Genomic DNA, 12,695 nt, shown 5'->3' on the forward strand with positions numbered 1-12,695 from the left:
GCCTGTGTTCCCCGACCTCCTGGGAGCTCGGGGTCTGGGCCTGTCCTGTCTCCTGAGTAGCTAGGACTACAGGCGCGAGCTGCCGACCCCGGCTCAGCTTCAGCATGCCACTAGGATCTTGAGCTGGGGGGGGGGCAGAGCGCCCTGGGGGCCACCTGGGGGGGGGTCGTCACTTAACCCCGGGGAAATACTCACGTGGTCGGCGATGTTGGGAGGCATTGGAGGAAAACACCACAGTTAGGATGTTAGCGGCTCACACGGCTGTGAGACTGAGCTCGAACATGCGCAAACGTTTATCAGGGTCACGGTGGTCGTTAGTGCCACATTCAAATAAAAATAGCTCTATACAGTATGTTCATTTGTCATGTGCTATTTACAGATTTTACAAAACGCACACGCACGCACGCACACACACACACTTGCCCCTATGATCCTTAGATCAGGCTACATATACAGGCCAGCAGAAACTTCCAGGAAACGCACGATCACACAGATGAAATTTGTCTCTAAACCCCCACGACTGCAGCAGGACGGGAACAAGGCTCTGCGCTGAGCACCTCGGGAGGCTGGCCAGCCTCAGAGCTAGTCCAAGGAAGCCCCTCAAGAACAAGACAGTTACTTTTTTTTTTCTGTCCATTTAAAACGTTTTATTTTTCTTTTTTAACTAGATTGTGAAGTGCCATGGAATAGGCATGTTGGCAAAACAATGTCTGTTACAATAAAATACATTAGACATTTAAATAAATAACCTTAAAAACTAGGCGAAGGGACAGAAACCCAGTCAATTGAATGTGGAGCAATGTTTTCTGCACAAGCGAGAGCAGGCATACCTCTCGTGAAGACGGGCGTAAACAGAACCAAACCTACAGAAGCCGAGCGGGCCAGGGGTGGGCTGGGGGTGATTGGAGGCGGGGGGTGCAGGAAGTGGCAAACCAAAAAATACTGACTGAGGTAGCAGGACTCTGCTCGGTGCAGAAAAATTGGCTTATGATAAAAATTAGACTGTGATACCAAATTAAATCCAGATAATCATGCAAGACACAATACATGCTATTTAGTTTTTTAAAAACCACACACATTCACTTCCTAATGTCTGCTGCCAATTAATTTGCTGACAATGTCTGCTGGCTCAACTATTTTTATACAAGGATGAGTATTAAACAGAACACTGTACATGCTTTTTCATCTACAAAAAAATATCTGCATAAAATAGTGTTAGTTCTCTGTACATGTCCATGGACACTTGAATTATGTGTATAAAAAAGGAAAATCTTGTCCCACTGGAGTCAGAAAAAAAAAAAAAAGCAAAACAAAATATAGAGTATGAAACCTCCTTCACCAGCCAGTATGTTCATGTGAAAATTCAGCAGAAATAGACAGTTGCTTTAAACAATAAAAAATTAATTGATTAAGTTAAACATCTTCTGTACGTAGGGCTGTCAGTCAAGACCAGAACATATCACTAAAGTTAGTGTCTGTGCTATACACCCAGACCACCAGGGGCGCTATGAGCAGCACAAAGGGCCAGGAAATCCCCTCCGTGCATGCCGAGAGCGAGCAGGATTTGGTGGCAGGCTGCACACACTCTTTACCAGGTTCCAGGTAGTTGCGGGCCACAAACTTGAGCGTCTCGTCCAGGAGAATCACAGGCAAGGAGATTTTCAGCACCATCAGCCACTGGGTGAGATTCAGCGGTGTGATCTGGAAGATAAGCTGAGGCCACAGGCCCGGGAGGTTTTGAGGCCTGCCCTGCAGGAGACGCCTCAGCCCCACCGGGTGCCCGCGACCCTTGGCACTTACCGGCAGGGGCTCCACGTAGAGGATCAGGAAGTGGAGCGACATGGACAAGCAGATGGAGCCCACCAGCCAAATGTTCTCCCAAGGGGGCATCCTCAGCAGGGACTGGTTTTCAGACAAGCTGGGGGGGGGGGGGGGAGAGGAGTGACATTCCACAGGCTGCAGAGGCAGTCAGGGCTAAACTATACCTTTCGTTCAGGTGATACTGGGGCTTGAACTCAGGGCCTCATCCTTTGCTAAGGAGACACTCTGAGTCATTCCACCAACCCTAATTTTTGCTTGTTAGTTATTTAGTTGTCGGGCTTGAACTTGGCCTGGGTGCTGTTTCTGAACGCTTGCTGAAGGCAAGCACTTTACCATTTTGAGCCACAGCTCCACTTTCGGTTGTCTGGTGGTTAATTGGAGGTAACATGATCCTCAGTCAACCTCCGGAGTAGCTAGGATTACAGGCAGGGGCCACCGGCGCCTGGCACTTGTTCTTTTTTGTCTTTTTTCCTGTGGTCACCTGCCTGGCTCAATCCACCCCCCACCCCACCCCACCCCACCCCCACCCCCGCTAGGCTTCGTATGGAGGTCAGGCACAGGGACACACCACCCAGCACTCCAGCTCCAGGCTACACTGCAAACACTGCTGCCACTTGGCCTCACCAGTGACCTGATTCTAGGGACCAGAGTTCCACTGGTGGCAAAATTAAGGAAGGAATGTTCAGATGTAGGACAAACCGCCAATTTTACACCTAAGGCTTCAAGACCACAGGTGCAGCTCAGCTCAAAGCTGCGCGTGGTGCCCCAGGTGCTCGGGCTAGTTACAAGTTCCCACTTTTGTCACTGGCTTCTCTGGTGGGGGCTTGTTCTGTCCCCATGGGACTGGTGTCCACCAGTTATGTTTCTTCTAGAGAAGAGGAAGCACGCCCATCACCACTTCGTGGAGGGGGAGGCGGCGTAGGCTTTATAATCAGCGGCTCATCTCCCTGCCTATGAGCCACAGCCAGTGGCTGGAGCTCTTGCCACACTCACCTGTTGAGGGCGTTGCACATCTCTATGGTAACCAGCACAGAGAGCGCCATCGTCATTGGGTACGGGGACTCAAAGATTGCACAGTCCACTCCTTCAAAGTCTGGGTTGTCGTCTTTGCACTGCAGGAAGTGGCTCTGCAACGAAGAGTCCCACCCACTCACTCTTCCGCCAGCGCCCCGAGCCCAGCGCCCCGCAGAGCGGAGCAGCCACAGCTTTCCTGGCAAGTTCTCCCCAGAAGCCCTAGGACCCAGAATCCTCCCCACTGTGTTATCTGTGCCTTCAGGTGATCTGACAGATGCTCAAAGCACAGGAAGACAACGGGTGGCTACGTACCAGCTGGTAGAAGGACACCCGTGGGCCACCATCAGCAGCAATAAACCACCAAGCAGCAGCACCCACAGTGGCAGCACCCACGTAACCTGCAAAGGACGCACGTGATGCTTAGTGACATGACACGGGACAAAAAGGTCACTGAGGCTAAGGCTGCTTCTAGCAGCTGTGCCCAGCCCTGGGAGTGGTAGGACCAGAGAGGAGAGGCCACTGGCCCCACCTCGGTCTCTGCAGAGAGATGTGCGTGACCACTGTGCACGCTTTGAAGCTGCAGGTGTGTGGCATCATGGACAGCCATAGTGTTGGGGATCGGTTACACTGTTAGGCCAGCTGCTACAACCCATACAGACATTAATGCTGGGGTGCAGCAGAGCAGCACCGCTGGGCTGAGATCTGGGGATCAAAGCCAGACTCTTATACTCCAGTTATCAGCAACAACGAAAGTTCAGATTGAGAGAATACGATGCTAACCACTGCCCAGAGACAAAGACGTCAGGATAAATGCCACACTTCCAGAAAGCAACAGCAGAGGGCTCTGCCTGAGAAGCTGCAGGGCTGCCGGCACTCACTGCCCTTCTCTAGACCATCTCATGCCGCTGTCTGAGTTCACCATCGCCAGCCACTGTGTTCAAGTTCAACCTCGGGCCTAGTGGAATCCTGGGGCTTGGCATGGCCTCACCTCGCTAACCCATGAGATGGGGAACAGAAGCAGCCCTGGTTCGGGGATGGTGTCCACATAGACTGATGGAATGGGATTGAGCTTTACACTGTGGTGATCATTACTCAAAGATGAAGACAGGAAGCCAAGTCTTCATCCTCGGGCTCCTCTGTGCGAAGGAGAATATGGGAATAGGGGAATATGAAAAGCTGATGCCGGGCAAGAATCACTGAAGCTTTGTTGTGGTTGTTCTGCTCTGGGGCTTGAACTGAGTTCTGTCCCTGAGCATGTTTTGCTCAAGGCTAGTGCTCTACCACTTGAGCCACAGCTCCACTTCCGGCTTGTTGGTGTAAATTGCAGATAAGAGTCTCAAAGACTTTCAAAGCCAGCCGAGGCTTTGAACTATGACCCTCAGATCTCAGCCTCCTGAGTAGCCAGCTTACAGGTGTGAGGCGCCAACACTGGGCCTGAGCAGCTTTTAGCATAGAGTATGTACCTGGCTGAACTACAAGAGGGCACGGCACACCTCTGAGTTCTGCTACCCTCCTGAGAGACGCGTGTGTGATACTCACAGCCAATAGCCAGGTAACGGAAGAAGAGCCAGCCACTGATCAGCGGCTCCTTAGGGTTCCGGGGTGGCTTGTTCATGATGTCCAGGTCAGGAGGGTTGAACCCCAACGCAGTAGCAGGCAGACCATCTGTCACCAGGTTGACCCAGAGCAGCTGGACAGGGATCAAAGCCTCGGGGAACCCTAGAGCTGCTGTCAGGAAAATGCTTTGCGCCCAAGGAAGAATGGGGAAAAAAAAAAGACCCAATGATTAGAAGAAGGGTTTAGATGCCACGGCTCTGCCCCCCACCCCCCACGCCCTGCTGGATATGGGGAGAAGGAAGACGCGCTGCGGGGAAGCCCTGTGCAGCCAGAGGATTGTTTCCCCACACACCCCAACACAACCCCCCAAAGCTGCTGGAGAGCCAGGGGCCAGCAGTCCCTGCAGCGGCCACCAAGATGCAAGACAGGACCTACCAGACCACCTCGCCCACGTTGGAGGAGATGAGGTAGCGGATGAACTGCTTCATGTTGTTGTAGATGGCTCGCCCTTCCTCCACCGCCGCCACGATGGTGGAGAAGTTGTCGTCCGCGAGGACCATCTCAGAGGCCGTTTTAGCCACTGCAGTGCCGGAGCCCATGGCAATGCCGATCTCGGACTTCTTCAGAGCAGGGGCATCGTTCACTCCATCGCCAGTCTGAAAGGGAAGGAAAGGCGTGGCCACTTCATAGCTGCCTGGCGCAGGCGCATGGCTGGCCTGGGAGGGAGTCGGGAGACAAGGGACGGGGGGAGGGGGGCCCCCGCGGTGGGGAACGGGGAGATGGCTTTACATAATGTATTCTCTTAAGTTGGCATCAAACATATTTTCCCTGGGAAATGTAAGATGGCAAACAAACTTCCCAGAGAGACTGCAGGAAGTGGAGCCCAGAGAATTAAAGTTCGTAATTTTCACCTCAGCCCCAAATAACTTGCGTGGCACTGGACATGTAGCCACAGGATAAAGATTAGTGTGAAGCACACGTGCAAAACACACATGTAAAGCACCCAAGTTGTCACAGGCCGCTTATGCCACTCACTCAAAAGCACACCCAAGCAGCACCCAGTGTCTACGGATCAAAACCATCACCTCATTGTGTGGCTCGAGTCAAGGACTGACTCGCTGCGATTCCAGGTGCGCACCACCGTGCCCGGCCCCTCACATCTACTTACAGAATCCTAGCTTCAGAAGGGCAGCTGCCCCTAAGAAACACCGATAAAACCAAGGAAGGAAGGAGGGAGGGAGGGTAGAAAGGGAGGGAGGAATAGAGGGAGGGAAGGAGGGAAGGAGGGAAGGCAGGCAGGCAGGTCTGTCCCTACAAAGGCTTTGGACACAGCTGTCACTCCTGGGCAAGGACTCTAGAGAACACGAGAGGATTCAGCTGTGGTTCCGTGTGAGCTGCTGGCCACTCACCATAGCGGTGATCTCATCGAAAGACTGGAGAAACTCCACGATCTTGGACTTGTGTGAGGGCTCGACCCGGGCGAAGCAGCGGGCGTTCAAGCAGGCGTCTCTCTGGGCCGAAGGACTGAGCTCATCAAACTCCCGGCCTGTGAAAGCCTTGGACGTCACATCCTCATCCTGCCCGAAGATGCCAATGCGGCGACAGATGGCCACGGCTGTCCCCTTGTTGTCCCCTGTGATCATGATGACCCGGATGCCTGCTTGGCGGCAGAGCTTCACCGAGGAGGCCACTTCGATCCTGGGTGGGTCCAGCATGCCCACGCAGCCCACGAACGTCAGGTTGGTCTACAGTAAGAGCGCCACTCAGTCCCACGCGGGGCCTTCTTCTGCCCCTCCCATGCCCTCATGTGGGAAATGTCGGCTACTGTCAAGGGCAGAGGCGTGTTATCTGTTCTGGGGAGGGGGCGCGGTGCTGGGGATTGAAGGCGGGGCCTTACAAAGGCCAGGCAAGTGCTCTACTACTGACCTCCATCATTAGCCCTGGCTTTCTGAAGTGGGGTTGCTACACAGACCAGCCTGAGTCAAACTGGTGATTCTCCTCCACCTTGTTCCCAAGTACTCGGCCTCCAGCTTTTCTTTTTTGTGGTGCTAAGGGTTGAACCTAGGGCCTCGCACATGCTCAGTAGACACGATACCTCTGGGCTACACCCTGGCCTCTTATTTTCTACTGAATAAGGGGGTGGGGGCTCGAAAAGCAAATACTCCATGTAATCTCATGTTTCTTCAACGTAATCCCATGTTTCTTCAAATTTTTCTAACTCTATTCTGAAAAGTATAAATTCTGACAGGTGCAGTGGTTCATGCCTGTAATTCTAGCTACTCAATTAGCTTCTCAGGAAGCTGAGATCTGAAGATTGCAATTAGAAGCTAGCCCAGACAAGGAAAGTCTGTGAGACTCTCACCACCAACCTTCAGTATCTTCTAAACATCCCATTAAAGAAAAACAATTAAGCCTAACGTGAGCGGTACAGAATTGGCGCCTGGCTGGCTCTCCCGCACGCTGACGGCACGAGGTGCACTGGGTGATCATTAACTGTCTGAGCAGCGACTCAATGGCAGGGTGCGGGCCCCGGGCGCGCCCCACCCCTGGGCATGCTTGCTTGGCGGTGACTGCGGGGGCGGAGCCTTCTACCTCGTATTTGATGAAGCTGGCGGAGTCCTCCAGGTGCATCTCCTCTCTCCTCAGCGGGTTGTCGTGAGTGGCCAGGGCCAGGCAGCGCAGCGTGTCACTGCCACTGCCCCACTCCCGAATGACGGACATGATCTTCTGCTTGACTCCCGGGGTCAAGGGGACCTTCGTACTCCCAACTCGGATGTGGGTGCACCTGTCGATGACTCCCTCGGGCGCGCCCTGGAGACAGGACAGTCAGTGAGCCGCTGCCGCTGAGCTGGCTCGGTGCCTGAGCCCCCGAAGCGCGCGGCCTGCGCCTGCGCTGCACCCCACACTTGCCTTCACAAACATCTTGCTCATGGAGGTCCGGCTTGGTTTGTTTGGGGTACAGTAGACTGACATCGACTTTCTATCACGTGAGAACTCCAAAGTAAATTCCTTTTTCATCAGCTGTTTAATGACCTGTGAGGAGAACACAGAAGGACCGTGCAGGGCATTCCCACTTGCTCAATGAACCTGGGGACCGTGGGGACAGCAGCGCCAACGGTCAATCCCTGCGTGTGTCAAACAGGTCCTCAGCGCAGAGGGCAGAGTCAAGTGCAAAAATGACCTATGTTGAGTGCCATGGGAAAAAAATCAGACAAGGGAGGGGACAGAAAGTGCTGCTAAACACACGGTAAGAGGGAGCAATGTTCAAGTCAACACCAAAAGCCATGGGAGCCAGGCAGCCAGTGATGGGCAGCGCCCCACGCAGCAGGCGCGTGGCCGGAAGGGTCTTGAAGGTGATCACAGGGAGTCTCGACATCAATGGGGCTTCAAACTCTTGGCTGCTAAGAATTTTTTTAAAGGCTGAGTGTGGTGGCACATGCCTGTAATTCCAGCTACTCAGGAGGAGGTGACAGGAGGATCTTGGCTTAGGAGCAGCCCAGACAAAGCTAGCACAAAATAATATCTGAAAGACAAGCAGTAAGCCAGATGCCTAGTGGCTCACATCTATAATCCTTGCTACTTAGGAGGCTGAGATCAAAGGATGGAGGTTTTTCAAAGTGAATTCAGAAAAGCTCATGACATTCCAAAACGCAGAGCTGAAGGCCTGGCTCAAGTGGTAGACAGCTTGCCTAGCAAACCTAAGAAGCCTCAAGTTTAATCCCCAGTACTAAGAAAGCAAAACAAAACTTATTGTTTGAAAGGAGACAAGGCCCACTGTTTAGTAGAGTGAAAGCACGGGGCAGGGGAGGGGGGAGGGGAGGGGGAGGGGAGGAGGGGCGGACGACAGGCAGGACAGGACAGCCCTCCCTGGTGGCAGTGCGCAACAGGACGCTGTTCTCTATCTATTCTAACGAGTCTCACGCGCTAGCAGCAGCTGTCAGGCCTCTGCGTAGAGGCAGTATCTGAATTTAAACTCACGGAACTAGAGTGAGCGCAGGAGGAACTGGAAACAAAAATGGCTGCGAGCAGGCAAGGCCTGCACATTTTGACGGGACACAAAAGATCCGGCAGACACTGGCAGGGAGGCTGAGGAGGAGGGGCAAGTCCGGCCCTTCCTCGTGTTCTTGTTCCCCACCACAGATGAGGCCTGTGCAGTCCGGGCGGAGGCCAGCCCACACAGCATGAGCACAGGCTCTGAGTGGCCATTCTGTCAGCCTGAAGATATGGCCTTCTATTCCTACTTTTAGATGAGATGGAATTTCACCAAGCGCTTTTTCTGCATCTAGCCACAGTTTTAGCTCTGGTTGGTGTGGTGAGTTACACTGATCCTCCCCACGCCTGGGCACGCAGTAACTGAGGAATGGTACACGTGAATGAGGCGTCCCGCGTGCCCTCAGCTATGCTGGGGCAGGGCTGCCCAAGCGGCCTGCCCATCACTCACGCGCTTGGGTTTAGTTTCAATCACTCAGGGACCAACGACAACTCTATAAAGACTGGACGTGCTTGGGTGCTCGGGGCAGGGGAGCGCTATCCTGTGCAAGGGAAAGGAAAAACAAAGCCATTTCCAGAGTTTGGCTGGGGCCAGCCTCAGAGGGCAAAGCCCTTGCTACAGCCTCGGCTTCCCGCGTAGCCAGTGCCTGGCTGATGGACAGAAAGCTGTCTCTTCACCTCGGTCTGTCCTTGGAACCTCTGACTTTTCCTTCTTGATTACATATGTGAGCTACCCTGCCTGGCCTAGGTGAAATGTCTTGCAAGTGACTAGGTGCAGGGGAAGAGCAGACCACGCTCAGATACTGACCGAGTTGCAGGCATTTGCACGTTCTATTTTGGAAAGACCTTTCAGTTCAGTATCAAATACGTTCATCTTCTCTACAAGGCACGTGAGGGCAGTCTCTGTAGCTTCTCCAACTTTCTCATACACACCCTTCGCCTGTATTGTTTAAAGGCATACAAAATAGAAAACAAGGAAGGAAACAGGTAAATTTCTCTTCAATGTATTTTTTCCCCCACAAAAGGACACTCTGTCCTCCGCTGGGCGCTTACTGTCGCCACCTCATTCGGACAATTAGCTTTTCCATTCCCCTTAAATATAGGAAGCCACAAATCACAGCCATATTTAACTCAAACATACAAAGCCATGTGATTCAGAAAGCTTTCCAAGGCCATCTGCTTACCATTCTGTCCCTAACAGGACTCTTGCCTTGAAGGTAGAAGTAAAACCTCACTATTTTTTTTTTTAGTTGGTCAAATTCTTTTTTTTTTTTGGTTGGTCATGGGGCCTAAACTCAAGGCTAGTGCTCTACCACTTGAGCCACAGCCTCTTCCAGCTTTTTCTGCTTATGTGGTGCTGAGGAATCGAACCCAGGGCCTCCTGCATGCAAGGCAAGCACTCTACCACTGAGCCACCTTCCCAGCCCCTCAAATTCTTCTATTGTCATTAAAACAACCCTCTAGGCTCAGAATGTACCCAGCAATGTCTTAAACCCAAGTCCACATTCCCATTCTTAGGAAGGTTTGTTCACTAATGTCTTAAACCCAAGTCCACACTCCCATTCTTAGGAAGGTTTATTCACTAACAGGATCTATAGGAGTCAACAGATGGAAAGGGGAAATAAAAGCAGGCCGCTGAGCCAGGCCCTGGTGGCTCACGCCTGTAATCCTAGCTACTCAGGAGGCTGAGATCTCAGGATCATGGTTCAAAGCCACCCGGGCAGTCCATGAGACTTTTTTTTTTTTGGGGGTCGGTCATAGGGCTTGAACTCTGGGCTTGGGCGCTGTCCCTCAGCTCTTCAGCTCAAGGCTAGCACTCTACCACTTGAGCTATAGCATCACTTCCGGTTTTCTGGTGGTTTATTGGAGATAATAGTTTCATGGACTTTCCTGCCTGGGCTGGCTTTGAACCATGATCCTCAGATCTCAGCCTCCTGAGTAGCTAGGATTACAGGTGTGAGCCACCAGGCCGGGCTCTGAGACTCTTATCTCCAATAAACCACTAGAAAACTGGAAGTGGTATTGTGGCTTAAGCGGTAGAGCACTCACCTTGAGCTGAAGAGTGCAGGGACAGCACCCAAGCCCAGAGTTCAAGACCAACAACAACAACAACAACAAAAAATCAGGCCGCTGGGTTTCACTCTGCCTATACCCTCCAAGAAAGATACTAGGTCTAGTTCCTCACTACAAAATCATACTTACCTCATTGTAATCCAAGGCAGAGTCATTGCACAGAGCACAGATCGTCGCCAATTCTACAAGCCCATCATACTGATGACATTTCACTGGTTTATCATCTTTATGCCTATCAAAAGAGAATGCATTCTTGGATCACTTGATTTTTTTTGCCCAATAAATAATGAAAGTAGAGGTTTGGGGCAACAGAAGGGCATAGAGTCAAAGGAATCTGAGGGGCACCTCAGTAAACGTTGGTATCAGAGTCTATAATTAAGACAGAGAATGCATCTCTGATACCAGTGAATCACCAGTGAAAGATCACAAATTCTTAGTGAAATTCACGGGTATCAGTAAAGAACAATTAGAAATTGCACCTGAAAAGCCAAAAAGAACATGAATAAAGATGAAAAAGATGGCTGGCTGATCAGCTTTGAATTCTTTTTCAAAGCATGGATGTTATTTGTAATTGCCAGTACTAGTGCTTGAAGTCAGGACAAGGCGTTGCCTCTTGGCTTTCTCAAGGCTGTCATGTGAAGCACAACTCTACCTCCATGCTTTGCTGGTTAACTGCAGAATAAAAGTCCCCCATTTTCCTGTCTTTCCAGGCTGCTTTGAGCCTCGTGACTAGGATTTACATGTGTGAGCCACCAACCCCAGGCTAAAGATTGAATTAAAAAAAAAAAAAATTTGGTCTTCTAATAAAGAGCACTGACTGGAGCCACATTCCAAAGGCCATCTTATCTTTCTGTTTCCAGAACTTCCAAAGTGCTAGGCAGTGAGTGCTCTAGGACTCAGCTCCAGCTCCAGCTCCAGCCTCTCCTCAGCTTTCTACCATGCCCGCAAATCCTCATCAACACCAGAATGCCACACAGGTCTTGAGGCCAGCAAGAGGGGTACTCACACTTCTCCAATCGGTGCGTATGTCGATCCGGTTATGGTAAACTCATTCAGGGAACAAGTATCACCTTCAACTTTGTCCAGAATAAACATCTGTGGGGGAAAAGACATCATAGTTTAAAGGTATAAAAAAATATTGCTGGAAAAAAACATCTTTGTCAGCGTAAGGCAAAACTCAGCTTACTTAAGAAACCACACAAAAGGCAACATGGGGAAGCTCAGCGCTACCTGACTGCTGTGACGTGGGGCTGGGCTGCCTCTCCCATCCCACCACAAACTAATGTCTGAGAAACGAGACCATTAATTAACAACAACGGCACCAGAGACACGGCAGACAGCCCACAGGAACTTTGAGACCTGAAGGACTCTGGGTCAATAGAAGGTCAACTCTAATGAAAGACTCAGGGGCTGGGAAGGTGGCTCAGTGGTAGAGCACTTGCCTTGCATGCATGCGGCCCTGGGTTCAAATCTTCAGCACCACATAGGCAAAAAGAAAAAAGCCGGAAGTGGCGCTGTGGCACAAGAGGTAGAGCGCTAGCCTTGAGCTGAAGAGCTGAGGGACAGCGCCCAGGCCCAGAGTTCACGCCCCAAGAAAGACTCAGCTTATTATTAAGTTTTTTTGTTTTGTTTTGTTTTTTAACCAGTTCTGGGGCTTGAACTCAGGGCCTGGGCACTATTAGCCAGCACTGTACCTCTTGAGCCACTTTTCTGCCTGGGCTGGCTTTGAACCACGATCCTGAGATCTCTCAGCCTTCTATTTTTTTGTTGTTTTTGTTGGTTAGGCTTGAACTCTGGGCCTGGGTGCTGTCCCTCAGCTCTTCAGCTCAAGACTAGCGCTCTACCACTTGAGCCACAGGGCCACTTCCCATTTTCTGGTGGTTTATTGGAGATAAGAGTCTCATGGCCTTTCTACCAGATCTGGCTCGGAACCATGATACTCAGATCTCAGCCTGGGTAGCTAGGATGACAGGCGTGAGCCACCGGCGCCTGGCTAGCTCAGCTTATTTATGTGTGTGTGTGTATGTACATGTGTGTATGTGTGCGCCAGAACTAGGGCCTGGATTCAAGGCCTGGGTTCTGTCAGTAAGCAGTTCTACTCAAGGCTGGCACTCTACCACTTTGAGCCACAGCTCCACTTCCAGCCTTTCTGGGGGTTGTTAATTGGAGGTAAGAGTCTCATGAGCTTTTAGCCCAGGCTGGCTTCAAACCATAATGCTCAGATCTCAGCCTCCTGAGTA

General features: G+C 51.5%; 1 protein-coding gene across 2 annotated transcripts in view; it reads right to left on the reverse strand.

Annotated features, from left to right (window-relative positions):
• LOC138840927 (sarcoplasmic/endoplasmic reticulum calcium ATPase 2) overlaps positions 1–12,695 on the reverse strand; it is a 43,666-nt gene that overhangs the window by 1,009 nt on the left and 29,962 nt on the right. The window contains exons 9-20 of one of the 2 annotated variants that reach the window (XR_011376272.1): positions 11,462–11,550; positions 10,585–10,687; positions 9,191–9,322; positions 7,303–7,425; positions 6,985–7,203; positions 5,802–6,137; positions 4,828–5,048; positions 4,375–4,577; positions 3,148–3,233; positions 2,815–2,948; positions 1,801–1,918; positions 196–1,713 (exon numbers count right to left, since the gene is read on the reverse strand). Coding sequence is in view for 1 of the 2 variants with exons in the window: in XM_070041360.1 (XP_069897461.1) it covers positions 1,593–1,713; positions 1,801–1,918; positions 2,815–2,948; positions 3,148–3,233; positions 4,375–4,577; positions 4,828–5,048; positions 5,802–6,137; positions 6,985–7,203; positions 7,303–7,425; positions 9,191–9,322; positions 10,585–10,687; positions 11,462–11,550 (1,885 nt within the window). In the remaining variant the exon portion in view is untranslated. The remainder of the gene's footprint in view (positions 1–195; positions 1,714–1,800; positions 1,919–2,814; positions 2,949–3,147; positions 3,234–4,374; positions 4,578–4,827; positions 5,049–5,801; positions 6,138–6,984; positions 7,204–7,302; positions 7,426–9,190; positions 9,323–10,584; positions 10,688–11,461; positions 11,551–12,695) is intronic. The other variant, XM_070041360.1, reaches the window with a different exon arrangement.

Source organism: Dipodomys merriami, unplaced genomic scaffold, assembly GCF_024711535.1.
Source record: "Dipodomys merriami isolate MVZ:Mamm:240054 unplaced genomic scaffold, mDipMer1.0.p SCAF_307, whole genome shotgun sequence".
NCBI lineage: Eukaryota > Metazoa > Chordata > Mammalia > Rodentia > Heteromyidae > Dipodomys > Dipodomys merriami.